The 26,884-nt window shown below is 40.0% G+C and overlaps 1 protein-coding gene, 1 long non-coding RNA gene and 2 other non-coding genes across 4 annotated transcripts in view; 2 read left to right on the forward strand and 2 right to left on the reverse strand.

Moving 5' to 3' along the window:
* The window catches only part of LOC110836971 (uncharacterized), a 249,532-nt gene that overhangs the window by 121,674 nt on the left and 100,974 nt on the right, over positions 1-26,884 (forward strand). The window lies entirely within an intron of this gene.
* On the reverse strand, positions 292-363 carry TRNAE-CUC (transfer RNA glutamic acid (anticodon CUC)). Its single transcript has one exon. It is a non-coding gene; the product is annotated as a tRNA-Glu (tRNA).
* Positions 3,749-12,433, reverse strand: ogre (optic ganglion reduced). The gene is made up of 2 exons (XM_022078732.2): positions 11,405-12,433; positions 3,749-6,565 (listed from the first exon to the last, which is right to left on the reverse strand). Exons 1-2 carry the CDS (start codon positions 11,918-11,920, stop codon positions 5,993-5,995), a joined length of 1,089 nt encoding a protein of 362 aa, XP_021934424.1. The 5' UTR covers positions 11,921-12,433; the 3' UTR covers positions 3,749-5,992.
* Positions 13,089-13,160, forward strand: TRNAE-UUC (transfer RNA glutamic acid (anticodon UUC)). Its single transcript has one exon. It is a non-coding gene; the product is annotated as a tRNA-Glu (tRNA).

Genomic DNA, 26,884 nt, shown 5'->3' on the forward strand with positions numbered 1-26,884 from the left:
GCTGGGACTCTTTTTCACAGAAATTAAACACATTCTGTCAGCTTTCTTGATTGCTTTGATGTTAGTGAATTGAGATTAGCAATCTTTCTCGTCGTGTGCGTGTATAATTTCTGTTAACTAATAATTTCTCATGTATGGATATGTATGTTGTATATACCTAGGGACTCGTCAGACCACACGCAAATGAAAGGCTAACACGTTTTTTCATGCACATGGACTTCCAGTTTTGAAATTTGTGATGAAAGAATATTCTGATGAATTAAATTAACTATGATAAAAGTAAAAAAAATATTCCGGTACCGGGAATCGAACCCGAGCCTCCTGGGTGAGAGCCAGGTATCCTAACCACTAGACCATACCGGAAGGTTGGTATTTGCCTGGGTTATCCTTGAGATATATACAAGCTCATGTATTGTTGTAGATACTGCACTAATGTACTATTAAGTTACTATGATAGACCTTAGTTCGGATTCAGATTTGAAAATGAAAGAACTAAGATTCCTGTAAGACATGAATAAAATGATAAGTCCTCCTGGAGAAGCACATACATGGGAAAAATATATTGGTTTCAAGAATCTGGATGTGATATCGTAACAAACTCCTTACCCTCTGAATAAATCCTTCCGCCATTCCAGTCAATTCAATTTAGAAAGAAAGAAAGAAAGAAGAGATATCTCACAAATATGTCGTCTGTGCGGTTAAGTTTACCCGACAGTTATGTGGTTTTGAGATTTTCACAGTGATTATGATGATGTTGTTCAATCACCGTCATTTCCCAAATGTTCACCAACATGTAACACCGGTGAGCCATGTTTGATATTAAGCAACACGTGTGTGATTAGCTTCAAGGTCCAGTGTACTAGGAACGAAGCTTCTGAGGAAGAATCCAAAATAAACTGCCCCCCCCCCCCCCCCCCCCCGCCATTCATCACTGCCTGTCTCTATCCGATAAATCTACACTCCGTAATTGTATGTTTCTCTATTCTGCACGATGATCAGCCTTACCACTTAATGATTTGGATAATGATGATTGATGCTCTTAGAGATCTTGTGTAGTTCAGATGGTCGGATTGCGAAGTGTTCGAAGGTGAAATGTTTCAAGCGTTTCATTCTCTCTGACACGACTGCCATGGAATGTTGTGCATAGACAGTTTGTAGTCGGGGATTGGGACGCCAAATAGTGATTTAAACAATCAAAATGGAGGCAGTATGTTCCTCCTGAACGTTGGTAATATCTACAAGATAATAACACAGTTTTTAAGCGTCACCGTCACACAAATCCTGTGCCGCGGTACGCAACAAATTTTCTGGAAACGATAACGTTTGTGGCGAGGAGCAGTTGAAGCCCTGCTGAACCTTATCGTAACCTAGCCCAAGTCTACGTATTCACAATCTGCTCCTCCCATTTTAATATTATACTGTCCTTTGAAGCACTCCACACAAGATGTCCCTCGTATTTAATCTCTCCGAAAAGACGTGGATAGAAGAGATTCAGGCAGAATCGCAGATGGTGCTTGACAGGCTGATAAAGAAAGATTTCCAGGGATGCTTCCAGGCTTGGCAGCGGCGCTGGGATCGTTGTGTTAACTCCCAGGGGAACTACGTCGAGGGTGATGGATGAATTTAATACCTGAGATAAGTGTACGGGTTTTCATACGCGCAGTCTTGAAACTTTCCGATCGCACCTCGTATGCTTTTGACCCAAACGCGATTGTTTGGTTTTTGAGCCATATCAGTTCAATAATTTCAAGAAACTCAAATCTTAAATTGTCACAGAATAAGCTTTTCGTGCAAGTCTTGCATTTTATTAAGACCTCCAAGTTTTATTGGAGACTTTTTTGAGTATGGTATATATTTAATGAAATAAAAATAAAATATTTACGATTGTATGGAGTAATGGCATCAAGTATATGATATATTTACAACCGATTTTAATCTATCATAAATGATCTCAGAGACCACTAAGATAACAAATGTCAAAAGAACGCATTTGGAAGGCCTATACATTTTGAACTTACTATAAGATAAACCTCTCTACATACTTGACTGGAGGGTTCCGGGTTAGGAACGGGTCTTCTTCTGAAATTATTGTGGGTTATGCATAACTCTTATAAAAGTCTTACTTGATTGGTCCTGATTATAGTGTGTAGACGTTTTTACATGTTACACAGATTAATGGTCCTGAGGGCATGGACCCTTCGAAGGTTCGGGTATTCAAAGAGGGGTGCTACTATGCTGTTATACGTCTGAACTGGATTAATAACTTTCAATAATGACGCTTACGATCGCGGCGCTAGTATCAATTACCGCGGGGGTTATCAGTATTATACTATGCAATTTAAAGTAGATAGACAAACAAGTGTTGTAACCTCTTAGCTGAAGACAAATACGTATCTGTTTAAAGATACGCTATTTGAAAACAACTTATTCTGCTACTAGTCTCGTGGACCGTTGCGGTTCATTGCTATTAATTTATTTAACTATGCTTTCTCACCTGTACAGGTCATTTTTATCAGGGAGTCTGAACCCGAAGACCGCATGTTGTCCGCTGATGTTACCTGCGGTCCGTGCACATTTTTTGATATTGTGTCAATCTTAGTGACGTATAATAGTCTCCGGTAAATGATCGGTTACCAGAAGACACTCTTTGTTAACGTCATCAGTGTTTGGCAGTAAACTATCGCTGTGAGCATGTATTCATCATAATGATGAACGCAAAATCAAGAATTAGGACGTGTCTTATCAATTGGAGGGACCTCACTAGTAACTGATTTAGTTAAAGACTATTATTGCGTGACAAATGAACGCTATTTCATATCTTGCAGGTCTCAACACAAGGGATGATAAGGTTGTGGGTTCCTGAGAAAGTTCATAACCCGTGTTGTAGAGTATCAAAACGGAAGCATTAATTTGAATGATAAAACTGCCAAGGCCTCTTAGAAGATACTACCGCATTTACGTGATGAGACACGACGAACTTGAGTCGAGTAAGCCGGGCTCCTGACAGATCTCCCTAATGTGAGACAGAAGCGCTAACCCCTACCGCTGCGTTTGGTTAAAGAACTAAAGTGTAATGCTCTTCAACCAGGATCGTAATACGTGATTTAGTGCGTTCTCAGTTCTTTGCAATATGTGGCCAGAACATCTCTGTAAAGTTAATCCCATTTGTTTTCCTGGGCAGCCCACACTTCTCAACATTCTTCTGCTCGCGGCTACGTTCTGGAACAATTTTCTCCCACCACAGGTGGTGGTCGTTAGGACTTCGGCTACGAGGGTTAAGCATTTTAATTTACGGTTTCAAAATTTTTATTATAAAATCACACCGCCCTTGTCTGACGTAACATTAAATGACGTCGCAGTCTTGCATCAACAGCATGAAACTGTTTTTCATCCTCTATCACGATCGAAATAAGGTACTGATAAAATTCACACATTGTCCTATTTTCCAGGATAGCTGACAGATTAATATGTCAGGAAGAAATAGTAACTTTCTTACATAGGCCTATAATTAAAAGACAGGATTACTTTTGGATTCTATAGCAAGAAAATGCTTGTGTTTGCTTTAATTTAGTATGTCAGCCAGGCAGTGAAGGATTATGGAATAAAGTGCATATGAAATGGAGATATCGTAAAATGAAATGGGCTATTTATTGCAGTGTTTGCCTGCCAAAATATCACTTGAATTCCCCCTCGCACCATTTTCAGAATACTTTTAAGTGGAAAGATATGGGGTAGAATAAAACACAGGTTTATCAAAAATCTCATTAAAACTGTATTCAAAATACTGTGCAATTCCAATGTAAAGAAATTCATATTACAATTTGGTTGGAATGTGTTCCATGAGGAAGACAGGTGTTCAAAATGGGGCAAAAATTACAACCTGTTTTTTGTTTGTTTCTTGAATTAGTATGCAACTTACAAACTGCCTTCAAAATGTATATCGACAGTGTATAAACTGCATGCTCGTAGCACATGTAGATAAAATTTCAGCTTTATTATCCACTTGTATGTAGTCTAATATAAATTATATATAAAATGTTCATTACATAATACACACACTAGAAACAAAATGCATACAGACATTTGTTTGTTTCATTTGTCTCATCATTTGAACACACAGTATGGAAGGTTCTCCATGTTGCCTTGTTAAGAGATCTCATCATTATAAAACCCTTTTGTAGAAATTACATAAAAACGTAACAGAAATTAGAAAATACATTTCTTGTCAGCTCTCAATTTAAGAAATCTACATGCAGGTTACGATTTGTAAATACTCTGGTATACTGAATGACTTCTTGGCCGGTGTTTGTGAAGTTAAAAAAATGTATTTGGTGAACTTTTGTGTAACCCCAGGGTTCCACAAAACAGCTTTAGAATAGGTTTTGGAGAATCCTCTGATTTTCCCAAGTAGCTCTGTCTCGACAACTACTGCACCACGAGCAGATGAGGATTTTATTCCTAGCTTAAACAAGATGGCTATAGTTTTGTTCAAGTTCTTTCTGAAGGATTTAGTTTTAATTGATTTAATATCTGACTACAAAATAGGACAATATTTTTAAGAATGCTGCAGCATCTGAAAATGTGACCGACGGCAGACAAAAGAACAAAAAATGTTTTAGGAGAACTTATTTTCCGAGCGCATGTATTTACTTTATAACATCCTTAAAGGAACACAGAACTGTCATTCATTGATACAATAACAACAAAATTATATCCCATCAGTGCACATTTTCTTCATTAATAAATGCGAACATTTCTGGAAAATTAATTTTATCTGAAGATTTCCGTCTTCTGGGTTGTTGCGCTGTGTAGTCTGGTCGATGTTAACCAACGTTTCAAAGGTCATACTCCCTGATGATGGAGGTAGTATGGCCTCTGAAACGTTGGTTAACATCGACCAGACTACACAGCGCAACAACCCAGAAGACACAAATCTTCATACTCACCGCTGTGAAAACCTCAAATCTTACTTAGTTTGATCAGTTTCTTCATCAACACTCTAAAACCAAAACTTGTGAAAATAATGTTAAAAAAAACTCTAATTTGTGCGTTAAATAACACACCACTTCTCCATTACAAAGATCAATTGACAAAGGTTAATCACCGTTTACTCTAAGAATCGAATACAGCATACGATGACAACTCTTAACATGTAACTGGCTGAAAGACAGAGAGAGAAAGGTATTTCTCCCAATGGTAGTCTTGTCTTTAATTACTGATCATGTTATGCCTTCAATAACATGTCCACAATATTACATTTACATACAATTTAAGGAACATAACAGCTGTTTAAGCATGCATACACCACCCTAATCTCATCGTCATAATCGTATGATACAATACATATTACTCTCCAGTGAAATTACACCAATAGGAAGTCTTCAACAACAATTCCTATTACGTAATATAATGATTTATCATATAAATGAATTTTACATTCTCATATCAATGGAAAAAATACTTGTATAAACTATATATATATATAGGAAGATTAGTTAACTTCTGAACATGTTTTTGGAAAGTTATAACATCTGTTCAAAAAACATTTGATCATTTGTGCATTAGTTAAGACGTACAATTTTGGTTTGATTTCTAAGATAGTATTATCAAAAGCGTCTCGTACCACGACACATAAATTCTCTATCGAACACTCGAAATTTACAGAAATTTATTCGTCAAGACTTTATCATTTTAAATGCTATGTGACTGCCATCTTTTTTCCACTACTGCGATACTTTAGAACCACTGAATGTGTAGCAAAACATCTAATAACTATAAAAACACGTACCCCAACTTTATATCACATATAGGCAACCAATTACGTCTCTTAAAACTGAGATTTTATTTTCAATGCAAATATGAATAATTAATGAGATAGGTGAGCAATTGATTACAGCACAGTAACCCTCAAAAGGGAATGTGCTACAGATTACGGGGAATCAAAAATGAATATCATTAACAATACCTGCCACTTCCCTTCACTAATTAATACTTAGGGTGCATTACTGGCAGCTGTCTCAATTTTCTTGGCCAGCTCTGCAACGACTTCTCTGTATATGACCGGATCCATGTTTCGACCAAGCATATACAGGATCCACCAGTCTCCAACATCCGTCTTCCGCGATATTGCCGCGGCCACTTCTCGGGGGACCATCTTGTTACGCGCGTGGAGCAAATACGGTCTCACTTTCGGTACGGCAATTATGAGTGCTCGATACAGAAGCAACAGTGACAGCAGGGTTGCCAAAATAATGAACCAGAACCAAAGGAATATGTACGTTTTCTCATTGACAATGTTGAGAGGGAGGATGCATAATGAATCGTGCTTCTGGATTGAACCAGAAGGTCCATATTTGTGGAAGGTGCACTTGGTGACACGTGGGAATACGTACACCATGGGGTCAACACGATCTTCTTGCGCTTGTTCTGAGAATGTCATGACACGCAGCCCATAACTGATGAACTCACCATCGAAGAAGTGGTCCATGAAGTAGAGTTGTGCAATGATGTTCACCAGGCACAGTGCCTCACACATCCAGTAGCGGATGGCATACGTGTTGTGCCTCTGAAAAGATGACATCAGTTTATATATGAATATCCAGAGTTCAATACATGCAAAGATGGCCTGTTGAAAATAAGTCACATTTGTAAGCCTTGAACTTGGAGAACAAAATATGGTACTTGTGGGTTATCCGGACACATCGCTTTAAAAATAAGTTAGGTTAGTTTAGGTTAGGTTAGGTTGGGTTAGGTTAGCTTAGGTTAGGTTAATGTGTGTGGATAAATGACATATAGTTTAAAGTTATCATCCACACACATTAACCTAACCTAAGCTAACCTAACCCAACCTAGCCTAAACTAACCTAACTTATTTTTAAAGCGATGTGTCCCGATAACCCACAAGTACCCAAAATATTTTTCCTATAAAAACTTTTGGAAAAAGCTGAAGAGAGAGGGACAGATATATAATTTGTAAATCCCAAACACCTCTCAAGTTCATGTTCACAGCAGAAACAGAATGTAAAATATAAAACCAAATACAATGCAAGTTGTACAGGAAATGGCAGTGAAAGAATGCTCAATTGTTCAACACATGTAAAGATTACAATGGTTTTGTTTTGTGGGCAGCAACAGAATGAGGTGTGGAATGAAAAAAAGAAACACAAGATCCAAATAAAGACGCAGATGAAGATGGATTAACTAAGAAATGAGTTTAAAAGCAGAGGAATAATTTGGATGGAGGTAGAAGAAGAAATGTGGGATGACAGATATTGGTATGCTATTCATCTAATCCTTTTGCAAGTTTTAGATTCACATGCACGTATTTACGTAGCGAACAATTTCAAGGCAATACAAAATAAGGCCAAACAGTCTGAACTACACTACTACATGCAAAGACAAATAACAAAGATGTTACCAGCACTATTAAATGAATCTGCAGATGTTTCTGACATCATGGTAACTGAATACACGTTTCATGATGTCACATCCACTTGTTTTTCTCTTTCGTACCACCATCTTCATAACACGCAAAACATTCGTATCTGAACAAGCACTTTTCAATTACTACCACCCGGCTTTGAACATAACTGAATCCATACAGCAGAGTCCTTGAGAAGCTGACAGTCACTTAGCTAGTTAACAAATTCCCCACCTTTTAATCCTTCTATCAGTCCGTCTTGACCCACATGTATTCACTCCATCCCTTCCACATGTTCCTTAAGATTCATTTTAATATTAGCCTTCCATCTACACACAGGTTTTCCAAATGGTGTCTTCCGCTCAGGATTCCCAACTAAAAAACTGTTCTCAAGCAAAATCAACATTCTTCCCTTATTTTGAGAGACCTTTTTTTCTATATAAAAAGGGAGGGGCAGATAAAGGCTATTAATTCGTTTAATAGATTTGAAAGGGCTTCGTGAAATCGCATGTCACTACAGCCTCAACTGAAGCTCCTGTTTATACATTACAGTACAAAAGCATACAGGATTCTTCGATCAAGTCGACTTCCTGCTATCTGTGATTTGATGATGGAGAATGTTCATTCGTTACGTAATTTTATACAGTCTGGAGGTAGAACAGTCGCTCAGCACACTTCCTGTTCCCGGAAATAGCAAGTAGTCAGCCAGCAGTGACTGCCCAGGGTGGATGACATCGCTATTACCTGCAAGAGTGTCGCGACATGAAGAGAGGTCATGCACTGAACTGATTTAACTGACGTCCTGACAGTGATAATGGTCAAGACACTTAACAATCCCAGTCACTTCCGTAGTTTACGTGTGCGAACAATGAGGAAACTTGTAGAATGATTCACTAGGAAAAACTTCATCTTTTCGATGTTACTTAGAAACAGAGCAGTAATACCAACATATTTATGTGAAAACATTTTTTAAACACAAAGCTGTAGTCGACTGATACCGAAAACACCCACGACTGCTTCTTATTAGTGGTCATGCTGTATTTTGACTACGTGTACGTAGTTGAGAAAGCGTTGTTAATAAAATATGAAACAAGAAGAACGAAATGGACATTCTCATTTAGTATCTTCAAGAAGCAGGGTGTAAGAATGTGGACTGGATTCGAGTGGCTCAGGATAGGATCCGTGTGAACCATTGTTCACCCGCAATACTGTACTTTCCCTTCCCACGAATATCTCACAATCTCACTGCATTTTTTTCTCGATCGTTAGTCATTTTCTTAACCTGTGAGGGCGAATAATCCTTCATCCAGGACACAACCACCTCCTTTCAAATCCTTACCTACGAGGTTCACTCTTATTAGCGTACAAAATCACTGTAGTTGAAACACGAACGGCCTGTCTGATGGGAGGACACCGGCTGTTTGTATTGGATTACAAGACGTTTCGGTCTCTCAGTTAAATATTGACATTTGTTTGGAGTGTTGTTTCAGTGAGATAAGCGACACTGAGATGTTTACCCCATACTTTATTTTACAGGTGTTTCATTAGCCCCCGTGTTGATTTATGGCGTGTTTACATGGGATACGACAGAAATTTCATTTACAATGTGGCAACTCCGTTTACACCACATGCGATGTGTTGGGTCTGTGCAAAATTTCGTAACGGAAGTTATTAGGAGCCTAAAATGTTTGTGTTAACTGATAATACAACTGCGACTTTACTTGAAGACTTAAATAAAATATCAATATCAGGTTCCGCGGCTACCGAAGCGACTGTCCACATTTTCAAGGACTGCTCCATGGAATAAAATAAACCAAAATCAAGTCGGTAATAATACATTAAAATTCTCAGTCATGGAAGCAGGAAAAACGTTGAACGTATTCAGTAAGGACACAACTCGGAAGATTACATCTCTTTGCCCAGTGATCTATCAGTATGACTCAGCATTGACACGTTAGTTCCTGACCATTCGAATTTCGATGTTCGCTGTCCTTTGGGAAAGGGGGGGGGGGGAAGCCACAAGTCGCGCACTTCCCTCTGTATTATCTAAGAATTATGCCGTGGACATTTTGTTTTCGTCAGTACTTATGCTTCGTGTACTGAGTGTCCGGCTTAAATCTGAAGTCCAAGGTCAGTCTGAAATTTTCGTGATTTACCAGTCCCTTCAGATCGATGGCGGGCTAATAAAATAAGCCACGGCTGCTTCCTTCCACTCACCGTTCAAATCATCTTTCACAGATCGCAATCAGGCAGCTCAAAAATCCGTTGCTAATGAATTACGTAAGCCAAGAACTTGAGTTTGTGTTTTGAAGTATAATTTGTATGCTTGCAACTATGTTGGACATTGAAAACCAGAAACGAGTTGTAGCTTCTTGTACCACGGTTCCTGTTTGTTACGTCATTCGTGGTCACTAAAGCAGGCAGAGTGCCGCCCTCACATGTGCCCTTGACCTTACAAAGCTGACACACTTACGGTGCCCCAAGAATGTAACCCACACGTCCTTGAATCATATTAAAATGGACACCATCGCAGTTTTGTTTAAGCATGCGGAAATTCGGATGTTTTAAACAATTTATTACTCAGTTGAGTAGTTCGTCTTCTGAACAAGTTATGAAAAACAGGTTGAAGTTTACAAGTTAACTTGAAGTATTTCGTCTTTTTTTTTGGGAACGGAGAAAATTCCGGACATTCTAAAACTCGGCATTATTTGGTGAGATGGAGATACACACGCAGTAACCCCAGAAAGAACGCTTGGTGAATCCCATAACTGGCCTCACCGTGGCGAAGAAAAAGACATTCCCGTCCAAGTTCTTTTTCAAGAGTTGTAACGCCGTGTTCACTTGTGGGTAGACACCAGAGTTTCGGGGAAACATGTTGCCTCCATCTTCAGGGCTGAAGTTTCTCCGAAAAGTTGGTATCTACCTCTTAGTCCAGGACGGCGCCGTTATACAGAATACCTACATCGACATTTTAATCACAATGACAAAATCCTACCTCTGCTGAGAATCTAACCGTGGGCATTCACCCTACAGCTAGCCACTTCACTAGCGGAAGCAAGCTAATCCCAAAAAGTGTCACTGTAATTATTAAATTTAGTAAAAAGTAAAGTAAAAATAGTACGTTTTATATGGGCTTGGGGGGAGAGGGAGAGAGAAGGTATACTTCTCACTCATTCTTAACCTCGGCACTTGATGGGGGCGAGTGGTCAGCGTTTGGACAAGATGTTGGGTGGGCCCCAAAGTCGGTCTGGACACAGAAGTTAGAAGAAAAATCCTCTGCCGTGTTGGGGTTTTTATTATTTCGTAGAAGTGAAAGCGACCAGCCACACTACGTTAAAAAGCGGTAACTGTTTCCCCTCCAAAGTTTTTGTTTGATAATTTCTACTGTGAAGTAACAACCAATTAATAACCTGCACAATCTGTAAAAGGTAAAGATAAAAACAGCTAATATGATTTATTTTCTCGCTCGTGAAGTCCAATGTTTTACGTCACATGTAAGTTGGCACCTGACATGTTGGTAACCCTACACGGTTTTAGTTACAACTCTTGTCACTGTTCCATACTGGTCTGGACATGCTCTGTAGGTAAGCCATGAAAAAAGCCCACAGACGCGAAAGAGGGGCAGGCAGATGCCACAGAACGTCGGAGGGTGTAAACAACATTTACCACTGGTCTTCTGATACTGTCGGTAAAGAAATTAGGAAGTGTTATGTTACGTTATAGTTGCAAGTCACACTGAAACAAATGCTTCGCGTTTCTAATAAATTCGGAACTGGTTTTGGTGTGATTCATTGATTTTAGATACGCTCAGATGAGCTCCCGTACTTGTTGGACAGTGAAGGGACTTCAACTACTGCATGAAACTTTCCAAAGTTCAGATCTGGTACCTGAACTTTATACGGGGCTACTAGTTGCTCTAACTGCACTGTTTCGTAAGGAAAAGGGATAAAGTTTCGCGTAACAATATACATTTCCGGTTCTTACCCGCACGTGACGTATGAGATAATCAATGAGAATCTTCTTTTTGTTGCATTTTTCGTCCTCGTGACATACTCCGATGTTCAGTCCCATGACGATGGACCTCATGAGGCCTCCCTCCACAGTGTCCCAAATGTACTTCGGCAAGTAACACAAAAGTGCTTGGAAGAACAGCACAAAACACACCCACTGGTAGTACGTATAATATTTCTTGTGTTCTTCCTCACCGTAATCGTTGGCGATGCCTGGATGAGCAACCTGACTGCCTACCTCTCTCAGGTATGCGTCAGGCATCGTGAAGGTGGACGTAATCCAACAGTATGTATTGATCGCGTTGGTAGGAAGACCTTTGCCAACAATGCACTGAATAGGGTTCCCGACGTACTGTGTGGCAGTGATGATAAGGGAACACGTGAGCAATAACACCGTGGTAAACAAATTGTGCAGCCTGAACACTGCGTTGTCTGTCACTATGTCCTGCCATTTCAGGTAGTCCTTAAGACCTCCCAACAGTTTATACATATTGCTGGTAACACTTCGCACAGAAACACATAAACAAGGGGCTCTACTTCAAGCCGCGCGAAACTCTTCTAAACACAAAACACTTCAAAATGCGTTCTTCAATATGGCGGCTCTTGTGGAGGGGAGGGGGTTACAATGTACACCCTCCACAACCCCAAAAACGGCTTATTCTGTTCGTACGAGTAGGCAGTCTACCACGTTCTCCTGCCAACAGCCCAAGTCATCTTGCTTGCTTTCCTTTACTGGTGCCTCAGTTTCCTTGCCTCAGGCACTACTTGCCCGTTTTAAATCCTTCTCACTCCTCCTTTTACCTGCTTCTCTCTCTTCTTCGGTGCCCTGAACTTCGGCGCACGGATGGTTTTTCACTTGCTATTTGTCCTGAAGCAGGACAAGGCTGTACTTGCACAGTACTACCGGCTCGTAATCTGAATCCTATACTGCAGAGAATAGAAGTTCCCCTCTGCCTCACTCACCCGTTCCGCCGCCAACAACTGCCTTTCCCTCCAATTCATTTTTTAGATCCCCTCTGCTGCGGGAACAACAGGCGGGCACCCTCCCTCCCGCTCAGGAGAGTAGGAATCCCTCCTCTCTGTCGCTCTTACTCATGCACTCTACTCTCTATGAAGGGTCTCCACGAAATGATGTTGCCTACACTGTGGCCCTTGGTTCATGGTTCTTTCGGGGTTAAAATGTCGAGCATGATCAAGATCATTCACCTCTTTCCCTCATTCGTACGTCCGCTTTGGCTTGTAAAACGTTCTGTTGATTTAGTTCTGTTTGACTTTGACAGAGGAGAATATTAAAGCCATACAGTACTGTAGTCTGATATCCTGAAGGGACGAGGAACGTGTCCAATTGCGGGCTTCGACATTAGCGATATTGCATGTCTAAAACACGGATGGTTTCAGAGATATAGCGGGAAAATTCACAGAATTAATTTTTGCTGAGTCACTTAAACTAGAGAGTTTTATTCCATTTACCAGCCTGTCTTACGAAAGGACTAGATCTTTATCGTTGCAAGGTTACTGGCGTTCTGGACACCAATGAGGGGAAGTATGTCCATGTATTAAATATTAGTATGAAGTTAAGGATATGTTTCTCATTAAATAAAAAATAAGCAGCGTTATTGTCGAGTATCTTACAGCTTGGAAATCATGCTATCCCGTCGTCCGGTATGGTCTAGTGGCTAGGATACCTGGCTTTCACCCAGGAGGCTCGGGTTCGATTCCCGGTACCGGAATTTTTTTTTTCTTTTGTGAACATAAATTATGTTATTTTTATCTCACAAATCGGTTTTCATTGTGATGCTAGTTTTGATTTCTCAGCGCGGTGTGATAGTTTTATCCATGTTTCGTATTGTGAAGATCGTGGTATTTCGGACTGATTGCAATAAAATTACAATTTTTCGGGAGCTGGATCTTCGTCCGTAGTCATGTAAAAAGGGGAAGGACAGAAATCCTAGCTTTTGGGCTCCCTGGTTGAGGTACCCTCAGACCTGGACCTGAAGACGGAAGAAGACCCAGCTTCCGAAACGTTACAATTTTATTGAAATTCAGACAATGGACGAAGTCCATAATACCATTTTTGGATATTATTACACCAGGATACTCGTACATTTAAGTCAAATATTTGAAAATAAAAGCCTCAAAAGACCAAGAAACTATTATTGGTCTTTCATTAAACAATTTCGACTTACATCCGGTGACCTCATAACCGTCAAAATAACGAATGCCATTAGAACTGGCGGATGACGTTCAAATGCCAAAGTGTATCCCTGTTACCCTGAGTGTTCATCTTTTATAAATGTAGTTTGCATCCAGTTTTGGTCACGAAATATTATCTGTGTAATAATATTGTTAGGGTGACAGTGGGTAATGCATAGAGTATTAAAATTGGTCGTAGATAAATCGGCAGGCTGACCTCCTTGAAGCTACAGCTTCTGTATTCTTCTAGTATGTCTGAAGAAACGCCCAGGTATTTCAACTATGATAGACAATTTCTAACCAGGATTCGAACCATGTATATCCCGGATACAAGTGAAATGCGCGCTAGATACTTATATCTAACGTGCTAAGATAGAGTGTGGCAGCTGCCAATTGCAGTGTGGACGTAAATAACGTTATTAAGCTAATAGTCGACTTATGAGCAGCGTCTTTGTGTAAGGGGCATGTTGATTACTCGTGCATGTTATTACCTTTAACCCAATGGCGTCTTCACAATTGGTGACTGTCTACCAATTAAATTATGAGCCGGGATAGCTCAGTCAGTATAGTGACTAGCTACGGGCTGGACGACCGGGGTTCGATCCCCGACGGGGGCAGAGGATTTTTCCTCTAGCCTCTGCGTCCGGACCGGCTCTGGGGCGCACCCAGCCTCCTCTACAATGGGTACCGGGGTCCTTTCCCGGGGGTAAAGCCGGCCGGGGCGTGATGCTGACCACTCATCCCCATCTAGTGCCGGGGTCAAGGAAGAGAGGAGCTATACCTCCACTCACCCCAAGCGCCTACATGGCGCATAGAGGGACAAACTTTACTTTTACTACCAATTAAATTGGTTTTAGCCGTGAAACGTGACTGGATGAAATTCGATATAGTTTACTTGCGGAACAACAGATGTAGTTAAAGTATAGGCAAGTCTTGTGATGTTGACATGAGATTTGTCTCTCTGGATCGGAGTTCATTTTATTTTTCTGAGGCATTTGTTTTGAAATGCAAAGACTATTTTTTTTTGCAGCTGTTCTGCTTAGAAGATATATAAATAGTATCCCGGTTAGTTGGCTTAAATCTGAAAACATACGCGTTCACAGTGCTTAGAGGGCAGTGGGAGATACCGTCCATAAATATTGCATTTCATGGAATATTAATTAAGGATGAGATTGGGAGATGTAGCACTAATGGGAGAGGTAAGAATAATATACAAAATTTTGATCGGAAAACCAGAAGAAAATAGAGTCTTTAATTGATAATTTCGAAGTTTTGTTTTCATTGGCACTTTCAGGCCTCTTTTCAACACACCTTCCTTACCTTTTATCCTCTGGTCTTCACTGTCAGGCAACAGTGATGCGCTTTTGCCATGTGTCACGTAACGAATTTGAAAATTTCAGTTTTATAGATGCGGAAAAGCCGAAGACGCTGACACGCCTCTAAACTCAAACACGCAAAAGTGACCTGACACGTAGTGGGCAACCGGGGTTCTAATCCTGTCATGGGCAGGAATTTTCCACTTCGGCAAGTCGAGAACGACTCTGGAGCGCGTCTGTTCTCTTAGCCAATCGACTACCAAGGACTCTGTTGCAGATGGTAATGCGGTCGGAGCATAAAACTGTCTACTGACGTTCATCTACTCTGTAGTGTATCCTCTTGAACCGGATCTTACGTCAAGAAACATTTTTTGTCTCTCTCTGTAGATGAAAAATCTCTGCCGTGTTCTTAAACACTCGGTGGCATTAACTTTTTTACTCTTGCGGCAGCTGTTGTGGCTAGCTTGTCATGTTGGCAGGAGGGGGGGGGGGTCCCACCCATTACGACTGAAGTTGCAGCCATGGGTTCAAAGTACGTCGCTCTATTGTGCCTAGACACAAGTTGCAATTACTGCATAGGTGTAAAATATGTTGACTCTGCATCGTGTAGTGTGACTGTTTATTAGAAAAGCTGTCTAAGTGCCTACATGGCGTACAGCGGGACTTTTTTTTTTAAAAAAAATGGATGTTCTGTTCTTCCTTGCCATCACTCCTCAAACAATTTCACCCCCCGATGTGTTTGAATATGGCATCGCGTTCGTCATTCGTGGGTGACAAGAGTTGCCAAGTAATATTTACACTAATTGTTTGGCTTTTATTGACATAATTATCGTACTGAAATTCGAGATAGAAAATTTCGCAAGAAAGAAGTAAGTTCTGTTACGCGAAAAGCAAATAAACCGAGAAACCCTTTTAAGATGGACATTTTAAGTAAGGGAGTGACGTATACAAAATTAGATTTCTGTCTTCTGGGTTGTTGCGCTGTGTAGTCTGGTCGATGTTTACGAACGTTTCAGAGGTCATACTGCCTCCGTCATCAGGGCGATTGCAGGCAGTATGACCTCTGAAACGTTGGTTAACATCGACCAGACTACACAGCGCAACAACCCAGAAGACAGAAATCTTCATACTCATCGCCCTGATGATGGAGGCAGTATGACCTCTGAAACGTTGGTAAACATCTACCAGACTACACATAACAACAACCCAGAAGACAGAAATCTTCATACTCTGATGACGGAGGCAGTAGGGACCTCTGAAACGTTGGTAAACATCTACCAGACTACACAGCGCAACAACCCAGAAGACAGAAATCTTCATGCTCACCGCTGTGAAAACCTCAAATCATACATATACAAAATGACTTTCTTATTATAGTCTGTGTGAGAACAATGTTCTAGGTCCCGGCCGTTCCCGGGCCCTTCACGTTCAAGATACGCCACTGACTCCACAAAACGCCTTCGTGGCTTCGTGTATAATTGAGGTTCCACCTGATGACGATAACACGTTGGTCTGAACAGAACTGTACTGTGCACGTTCAGCATATCAGGGGAAGGAGTAACAAACCATGCAATGTGGAAGTCATGACTCGTGATCAGGCCGTAAGAATCAGTCGTGAAACACGCGCACGTGTGACACAATAGTGATTGCCAACAGGTACTGCGTAATAAAATTTCCGGACACCCGGGTTCGTTTCCTGGCGTCACTTTATTGTGTAGTGTCCAGATGCTGATTATCTGTAGATATTCCGTTTCACTACGCCGTGCACGTGTGGATGCTTGCTGTATTTCGCCCATTGCGTCACATCAACTGATTAACTCCCGACAATTGAGGGACTGAGGCAAGCCATGAGACACCCCCAGTTAGGATAGTCGGTCTCTGACCAAGATTTCAACCTTGGATGTCCCGAATACAAAGCGGGAGTGTCAGCCACTCGATCGAGACGTTCCGTGATGATGATGATTTTGATGACGACTAGCATTTTTCGCCCAGATTCTAGTAGGATAAGCTGGCGAACACGAACACTAGAATATTTTAGTGTCCCTGGATGCATTTCCTCTGCCTTACAACGTACCCTCGTTCTGTTATTGTAAGCAGGGCATGTAAAGTTTAGGGTTGTTTTACAGACCACCAAATTCTAATCCTGAACAAGGCCGTCGCGTTGTTCTGGTTGGCTGGTTGCTGATGCAACACTAAGGCTGTTCCCTTTGTTGGGGTTGTTGCATCAGCCAGCCCCGACTACAGCTGCAGGAGTAGTCGTCGCTCGAGGGTGACTGGATCGGTCGGTAACTTAACAGCAACCCCCGATGTTCCCCTGCGGGGAAGAAAAAATCGACACATGCATCTGTCTGCCTGGCTGTTGGGGATGTGTGTATTTTTGTAAGTCGCCTAGAGGCATAGGTCTAAACGCCGAAAATCCACACGTCGTCACAATCCACAAGCCCTGAGAACGTTTTTGGCCGTTCTTAGTCAGTGTTCTGTTGACTGACTGCGTCTCTCTCCTTTCTTCCATCTATCAATGGCTTATAATTCAACTAGAGACATCGTAACGAGTGCATCCACCGTTTAGAATAAACTGTTGTTTCCATGATGACAGAGTTGCAGTTCTGTCATGGCACAATCAATTATTGCACAACAAACCTTGTTTGGCGTTTGCTCAATATATGTGTATTGCAACAGTTTTGTTGAAGCCTACTGTGTATATCATAAACATCGTTGAGCAAACTGGTCTGATCTGAGTTTGAGCCTTGTTCTAGATGCGTTCTATTACATTTTGCACGAAAGAAGGTCGAAGGGTTCGTTGTCATTCTTTAGCCCATGTTTTAAGTTCGTGAAGATGGTGTTTAACAAAATATAAGTGTAAATTCGTAGATCACTTCTTACTCTGTATTCCAAAGCATCGTCTCCTTTCGTTGCCGTTGCTTTGGCAACAGAATACCAACAGTCAGAATGTGACATTTATTTATTTCCTCATTCCCATTGCTTAGAATTTTCTTACCTCAAAACTGCACCAAATCTGTGCATATGGCTCAGTATAATTGTGACTAGTTTAGGGAGGGGGGCTCATGGTGGTTAAAGAACGCACTGAATCTGTGTCCTGGGCCCAGCGGTCGTGATTTATTTAGGTGTGTGAGGGATTAACGTAAACCGTGAAAAACTTTAAGATATCCATAATATGTCCGAGATTCGAACCAGGTATGTACCGAATACGGGACTAGAGTGTTGCCTGTGAGGTGAAGATGTCGATTGTAGTCTTATAGGTGCGCTTAGTTTAAGTTCCAGCTATAGTTGTCCGATTTTAACGAACACAAAATATGACGACAAATATCAGTAATACGTCTCAGTACCGGTATCGATTTCATGAACATTCGTGCACCCTTCTCCAGCTGTTGCTTGCAGACGGACGGACAGACATGGCGCTGCTAATATTGGCATTTCTGCAACTTTCAATTGCAAACGGTAAACTATCCAACAGTTCACACCTGGTGAGAATTCCTTTTCTTTGAGGTTTCTTTGGTTAACAAAGATGTACCAACTTCACAAGTTATGCAGCGTTGAGTGGAACAAGACAGTGACTGTACGGTCGATTACAAAGTACGTGGGTATGGTGGCCTTTTAAAAGCGTGCAGGTTATAGTAGTACACGAATCTCGGCCGAGTGCTTTCTGGTTTTCCTCAGTCTCTTCAGGCAAATGCCGGAATACTACTCTAAAACAGGCCACTATTGACTCCATGTACTTTCCACACCCTTGTAATTCCATGATTAGACGTTAAAACGTATGAGCTATTGTCAGCGTCGTTTAATAATCAAAAATAAGTAACATTCATGTTCTCTTACAGTCTCATAAGAGGCTGTATAGTCTCTGAAATAGTGTCGTTAAATAACCAAAAATAATTACAGTTTTTAATGCCCTACACCGGCGCTGTTTGTGAGGAATGGAGAAAAAGTCATTGAAACCGTTCGTTATTCTTTGAAAGTACTCACCGCTGTCCGGCTGCATACCTGCCACGTGCATCACCGTTGCAAGCACTGAGAAAAACAACGAAAATGATTTAGATTTTTAACTTCACTCACAAAGCCCCTGTAATTCTTACTGTCTCAGACATCGTCAGCAGAATTTGAAACCGTTTTAAATTGTAACTCTACCGCAAGAATTAACACCAATGACGTCATATCTTCGCTGTCTGGTGCATGAAGAAATCCCTAGTCAAACGTGATCTGCTAAACCTGTTTCTATGGCAACGTATTGTTGAGTCAGACAACTGATAAGATCCCTGCACGTGGCTTAAAAAAACATTGTGTTTTTCGATGCAACGTTGATTGGCGTAAACGGATGGTCTGTTTCGAGCAATGTCAGAGATGAGTGATATCCAGTGTTAGCTTACAAACATACACAGGGCAGTCTTTGTAAGTTCCACTAAACGTTTCCACATTTGACTGAGAATTTCTTTATTTGACATAAGATATCCTTATGTAATATCTGATCATTATACCACATGTTTAGGCAGAAAAGTGTTATATATATATATATATATATATATATATATATATATATTGTCCTTTATCTTAAGAACTTTTGGAACTCTGATCTCGGGTTGGAGGTTGATATCCTACAGGCACAGACGTCATCATTATACGTTCATCTTAATTACTAGAGAAGAGTGCCACGGTTTTAGCCCTGAGGGAACCCACGGTTGGCAAATCGGTTTCTGCACGTGCTATTCTGGAAGCACTATTCCTTCCGTAGCAACTTTGCAAACTTTTATCGCTTACTTAAGCGTGAGGTGTTGAGGATATATGTCAGCGAGGCAAACATTTTATATAGCGCCTTCACCCACTCATTTTTCATTGTGCAGTGCAGAGCACGTCTGCTCTTATCAGGCTCTGTAGTAAATTGCTTGCATCAATCACTTTATTACAGTGCACAACCTATTCTTAGCACTTATAAGCCGACTAGCGTGCCTGGTGACGCCTGCAGTCTGGAAATGCGGACTGCAGTGTGTGCAGGAGGAAATGCATGTTTTGTCTAGGCCAGTGTTGGATGCAGTTTTTTTCTCTCCCCTGATGCAAGGTCCACTCGTCACCGAGCAGATCTCATTCGACCACGGGAAGTTGTAAATTGATTGACTTGTGCACAGACCCCGCGGTTCTGAAGTAACCGGGGCAGCGGACATGTTCACAGGGTTTAGCTAATGACAGGACACGGATTACTCTGTCTTTTGTCAGTCACATGTGGCGGTGTTCGGTCGTAGAGTGCGTCAAAGAGGAAATTCTACCTCAGGATGTTCCTGTTGTTGTTACTGTGGGGTGAGACTGTCTCTGTGGAACTTCTACCACTAATGGCCGCTTTGTCCGTCCCCCAGATTGTATATGAGTGGATAAGGAGCAGCGGTTGGATGAAATTGACGAAGGAAAATGGATGAAAACTGCCCCAGAGTCATTTCGTCAACCGCAGAGTTTTTCTAGCGAGTTCTCTCTCCAGCTGTCGCTGAGAAATAAATTTATTTTATCCAGGCTGAAACTTGGATAATATCTTAAATAGACCATGGCCGCGTGTATTTTTTATTTCTCTCGATACATTGTTCACAATCGTTACCACTAGCTGCTGTATAATAAAAGCAACAGATCTCTATTGAAATTTTTCATTATTCCAGCATAAAAACTTGTTAAAAAACAAGCAAAAGAATCACAAAAATCGTTGAAGGTGAATATTGATAGTATTTTGTTCTTTGTTCTCATTGTCTCGTGGCTTCAAAAGAAAACAAATGCTGACGTCACAATTAAGCACGGAAACGTGTCGTTGTGAATAGAAATAATATCCTTCAGGGGTACGTATTTCTTTCCGACAAACGACATCCGGACATGTACATTCCCACGCCTCTGAGATTTGTTTCTGTGAAAAGATTTCATATCCTGTCCATGCACCACGAGTATAATATTATTTTTAACTTTGTTTAATTTTAGCAGAGAGTTGTCTATGCATGTGGAACCCTTCTAGAACTCGGTGGAAAAGAGACAAAACCCAACTTTTTCTAAAGCGAGATATAGGGAGAAAAACGTGAAGCCTACTTTAATTTTTTATGTTTAAATATTATAGGAACACTAGTAGTATTTTAAGTTCATAATGGTTTTTTAATTCAGTGAGCAGATTTAACACTATCTGACAACATGACATGTCTTTTAAACACTCGGCTAAAAGAACACTAATGTGTACCTGTGCATTTTTTTTTTGGGGGGGGGGGGGGGGCAAGATTGATGTCAGTGTTTGATCTATTTGAAAATACGTTTTTGTTAGCGCCATTTTTGCCGAAAATATTTTCAGTCTGATGACTGATGAATTGTAGATCAGACTTACAGTGGAGTTCCAATTATCGGGTCTAAGCGGGACCGAAGGATGGTCGGCATGACTAATGAAAAAGACGAGGGTAATTTTCAACTCCACTTTTAACTCAGTTTACGATATTATTAAATTACGAATAAAGTACAATACGGCTTGAAGTAAAAAAAATCTCACAAACAAAAATATTATTTAACATAATGTAAATCTGTAAATGAAAGAGTTTATTTTTTAAGAAATTGGTAATGGCTTCTGAATCTCCTCCTTTGCTGCAATTTCGAGCCATCGCCTGAGCATTATCACGTCTGTAGCAGCTGAGTACATAAAATGTAGAAGGTGGTGATTCGTGGTCGTCACACACTGAGTTGACTGTTGATAAAATGAAACGTTCCGGACATAAAACGCAATGTCGGATAACCGAAGATCGGTTAATCAGGGCTCCTCTGTGTTACTTGGTGAGAAATTATGCGTGTCTTCAACAGCTAATGTGGTTAGTTGCTGGCTTCTTTTGCCGAATCTCGAGTTCATGCCCAGGATAGTTAATGCAGTTCTGCCATTCAACACTTCTTTCGCATGTGGCAGTTGTTCGTCAGCTTTGAACTAGAATGACATTGATTTATGGTGTTATATGCAGCAACTGGTATCAAAACGGAATGATTTAGTGTGCACTCTTTTTGAAAAATTGTTTTCCTTTGGGATTTATTTACCGAAAGTAAAACAGTCATAAACGTATAAAGGCAACGGAATTTTGCATTTAATATTAGTGTTTTCAGTTGTCGATATTAACCGCAATTTTGTTAAATCTTTCGCAACGTGACAAATAATGATGAACCTTAAAAAACGATTTTAAAAATTGCATTTTTAAGATGTTCTGCTGAATTAAACTAGAGTTATGAAACTATGGCATCCAAATGACATTAAATAGCCTACCTGCTTGTGTCAAAATGTGCCAGTTCTTACAGAATTTGTTGGAACCACAATCAAATCATACTTCGTCCTTCAAATCTCTGTTTCTTTTCCTTTCGAAATCCTGGAGACAAATAATACATCGCCCTTCTAGTCCGCTTCCTTTCGAAAACCGAGCTTGTGATTAATAGGCTTATTTCTTTGTGTTTATTGAAATTCAAAGCTTGTCAGAAAAGCTTGTACTGCAATGTCATAGTAGCTTCATGTTTTTTAGTACATACGTGTCACCTCAAATATGCAACCTTGAGTTCAGGCTATTTTCAGAAGTACTTTATTTTTTTTGAGAGAGAGAGACCCTCATTATGATTCTTGTGTTCTAACTCTAATTCTAGTACAGTATTACTTTCTGTTCCTTCGCAAATAAGCATTAAACCACCAACATGTTTTATTTAGCAAGTTTCAAAATTCAGAATTGGTTATAAATTTTCTGGTTAAGTCTTAGAACGTTTCTCATTCCTGCGGATGGTACTTCGTGCGGATTTTGTTATTATTTGTATTTGTCACTGTATTCGGTTGTACTGTTTTCCATAATTATTCTCCAGTAATTGCATTACATATATATGATCTTGACATGTCAGCCGGACCAGTGTCGAAAGGCAACTTGTCTCTCGTGCTTCTAATATTTCACTGACTTCTATTATAATATTTACATAAAAATTACACTAAACAATCGCTTTTGTCTCATGATTTCTCATTTTAACGTAACTAAACGTAATTTTAATTAATTGAATCCGTATAATTTAATTTATGAATATAAATTTACTAGGCTTGAACGAAATTATAACATTTGAAGCTAATAGCAGCAAGCAACTTTAACATGTGAGGAATGGTAGCCTAATCTTGACTCTTGTTAAACAACTTCATATGCATGCCTAATTGTATACATCCTGCATCCATACGTACATATAGGACTACACATATACATACACACACATGCATACATCATACGTGCAAACAAATAATTTCTTTGTTGAATTTAAATATTTTTGGAGACTAACGACTACAAAATGAAAACTGGGCCTCGTTTTGAAACAGGGTATCGTAGCTATATCGAGTGCTATACGTACATTATCCGTACACAATATATGACCACTGTAAGTGCATTGATATTTTCTGCCAGAAAACTGCACGACTCTGTGTCTCACAAAATGTGTAATATGCTGGAAAATCAAGCGAGTGTCACTTACGAATAGACACGTATTCACTTGCATGAAAAACGCTCATCGTATTCATATACAGTATAAACTGGGCTGAACGCACGTTGTGATTGATTGTCAGCCAGTAGCCTGGTTGTTTGACTAAAGTGTTTCGTACAGTTCCTCAGTCCCTCTAGATAAATGTTAGGTCAGTATCTTAAAATAGACCACTACCGATTTCTTCCACATTATTACCAGTTCTTGTCTCGCAATCCTAGCGTCGTTAGATATGTAATCTAAAAATAAATTTTACAACTCTTTCTCAGATAGGCCTACACACGTTTCTTTTCAGTGACGAATGGGAGGGTGATTGTAAATTAAAGGGGACGCATAAGGAATTGGTCGTGGTTCGTGCTTGAGAACGTGCATTCTGTGGCTTTGGAACGGCAAGTGAAGAAAATAGGATGTTACAGAGAGAAAAGGGATTTGATGATTTATAGAGCTCGTCAGATATTCTTAAAAACAAAACGAAGGCGACTGAGGTGAGGTAAGAGTGTAATTTGACTAGGAGAAACAAATACATGTAGACCTTTGGTGGGGAAGTCTGTATGAAAGCGGGCTTTCGGTAGACTGTGAGGTATAAAAAGAGGCCTAATATTAATATAACTCTGAGGGAAAGGGGATGTGAACTGGATTCAATTGGCTTAAAATCGTCTGTAGTGGTCGGCTTCAATATCAGAGGTGTTCAATTTTCGGGGTTTGTTGCAAGAGAATTAGTAAGACGAATATACTCTTATTGTGTTTGCTCGTTTCAAGGTTATGCTATTTGCTCCTTTCTAAATTAGTTCTAGTTTAAAAAACACAATGGTTTACCTGAACACGTACCTTTATAAGAGAGTCCACCTTGGGAGTAAGGCGAGGTGAGAAAAATTGGTACGTGAAACACGTGAAGCGTGAAATCTAACTGTAAAATGAAGTGTGCTTTATTTCGCTATGAGGAATCATTGTGATATTTTCAAATGTTATGCAAAATTCGTTTATTCGTACGAAGTAGGTAGCATCATGAACGCATTTAGAAAAAGAAAAGTTGTTTCAGTTTTGTGCAAAGTTGTATATGCTTCTTGTAATTGTGAAAATTAATCTGCTCCTCATGTTCGCACGCTTTGTCTGGAGAATGCGTTTCTTAGACGCGACCAGCATTTCTGGTACATAAATATAGAAAGATGTACGTTATGCAGCTTACAGTGAAAAAATGACAAGTCTAACATGCCCATTAAAATTGCATTATTTTATTTTATAATTTGCATAAATATAATTTCATTGCAAAATATCAAAGTAACAAATTATTTACGGGCCTTGTGTGATATTTGTTCTCATGTGTTTGTTATAGCTAGGTTCCCCCAACCTTCGATAGTTGTAGAATAAGATAATAATGCAATTGAAATTATAATAGGCCACACGGAATTAGTGTCTTTTCTTCTGCCTGAAGACGGAATGAGAGTTGCAGTGATTGTAGCGATCCAGTGTCACAGAACTTTTAACAACGTTATAGGTCCCACTGCATCAATAAATAAATTATTTTTTGTCAGATTTGAAGCTTTCATGGTTTATGTTAATTTTTCTCTTTGTAGGCAAGTGTAGTGATATGATTCCAAGTTACTACGTTGCGGACACTTGACTCTGTTTATGGACTGATGAAGTTTTGTGGTCACAGCCCATTATTATTCATCTCTGTTATCTTTCAAGCTGCCATTTTCGTATCAGAGTTTTGCGGAATGCATGTCTCGTCTCCCCAGTTCGACCTATGATTATAACTTACCGTTACTTACTTCTGTGTTAATCTTAAAATTCCTTCTTATACAGTATTTTAAGTTAGCTCTTCACTTCATATCACACAGGTTCAGATATTTTTATGATCACTTTGTTTTCATGAATCTAAAAATACTAGTGTGGGTATACAGATAAAGTTTTGCTTGCTGAGAGAGTTCTCGAAAGAGTACCTGCTCACCCATCGCAGTAATTTTAAATTTGAACGTCTGTAGTGCAGCATCCCGATGAATTGAATTTGAAAAGTGCACAGGAAAGGAAAGAAAGAAGGGAAAAGGATTCGCGAACCACCGTTTGGGAAATAAGTTTTCCGGGCTGTGTGCTGCCAGCCTCCGGCCGTGAAATTAATAGGTCCGCCATTTGCTGCGTTGCCGTCAGAGTATCGATATTACATAACGTATGGAGGAGAGAAGAAAAATCCTTCGCATATTAAAGGCTTTTTCTCCTTCCTGTTTCGCAGATTGCTGCCTGTTGTGGGATGAAAAAATCCTCTTCTGGACATTCAACGATCATTTTAAGTTCTTTCATGTCTGAATCTACAAAATGAATCATCTTCAAGTTCTTGGTGCTCATACAATCTACGAAGCGTCTTATGTAGTCGGTATTTGGAGGTGTTTAAATAATTAAAGGACCTTCATGTTTGTTATAAAATCTTTGGTTACTCTACTGTTCACTGTTGTAATCAGCCTCAGAGGTGCGAACGAAATATTTGACCTTGCAGTGAACAGCTGAAGACGAAAGAAAGGAAACAAAAGAGACTGACTTCGGCTAAAAGTTTAAATTTCTTGCACAAAAGTATACTTGTTGTGTTTTTCCCCCATTCACCAATGGAAAGGCGACAGCTGCACCAACATCTGAGTGTACAATGAATGTGGAACATTGGGCTCCATTGGATCCGACGCTGAATTGAAAACAGTTCTTGCGCATTGCGTAATAACCAATAAACAGTTGCATGGATCGTGGAGGTCGTGCATGGGAAAGGAACAGTTTTCGATCCATTATCATCTGATTTATTCTGGAATATTTACTCACCCTGCATTTTCTACGAACAGATAAAAGTCAACATCTGTTTATTAATAATGACGAAGAGTAATCTGGATTTTAGGTAATCTGTGTTATTTACCTAGAGCTACCCTTTAGCGAACTGCACTGCACTGTAGAAAAATCATTTATTTTCGTAACGTGCGTCAATAAAAGTCCCCTTAGTTTCAGTTATTTTAGGAAAAACTGGTGTTCGCTTTGTAATTTGGAAGTTTGGAAAGGTATTGTATTCTGAGTTGTGACGTCGTGTAGACTCGTAGGTAGATACCAACATTACGAGTGAACACGCATCACGATCCAGAAGAACATCTACATCTTTGCCCCCGTGAGAACCTCAGATCTCACAGAACAATTGAGTAATTGGCCGTTGTCACAGTGTACTGTGAGTTCTTCAAGACTTAAAAAATCTGGAGATCAGCAGGCCAGTTACGTTGTTAGTTATGTAGTTAATTATTTAGTTGTCTATTAATTAAATGCTCAGATACGTAATTGGCTAGTCAGTTTTGTGACTATGAGGTACGTCTATAGTCCATGACTTCACAACCGCACTATAGCATGACAAGAAACGTCAGTAATTAGGAGCTTGTACGTGTGTGAATTGCCAAATGACTTGAAAATTGGAGCCAATTTAAGAGGGT

This window comes from Zootermopsis nevadensis, unplaced genomic scaffold, assembly GCF_977971745.1.
Source record: "Zootermopsis nevadensis isolate Lab colony 2312 unplaced genomic scaffold, Znev_1.0 Znev_ptg000002l, whole genome shotgun sequence".
Lineage (NCBI taxonomy): Eukaryota > Metazoa > Arthropoda > Insecta > Blattodea > Termopsidae > Zootermopsis > Zootermopsis nevadensis.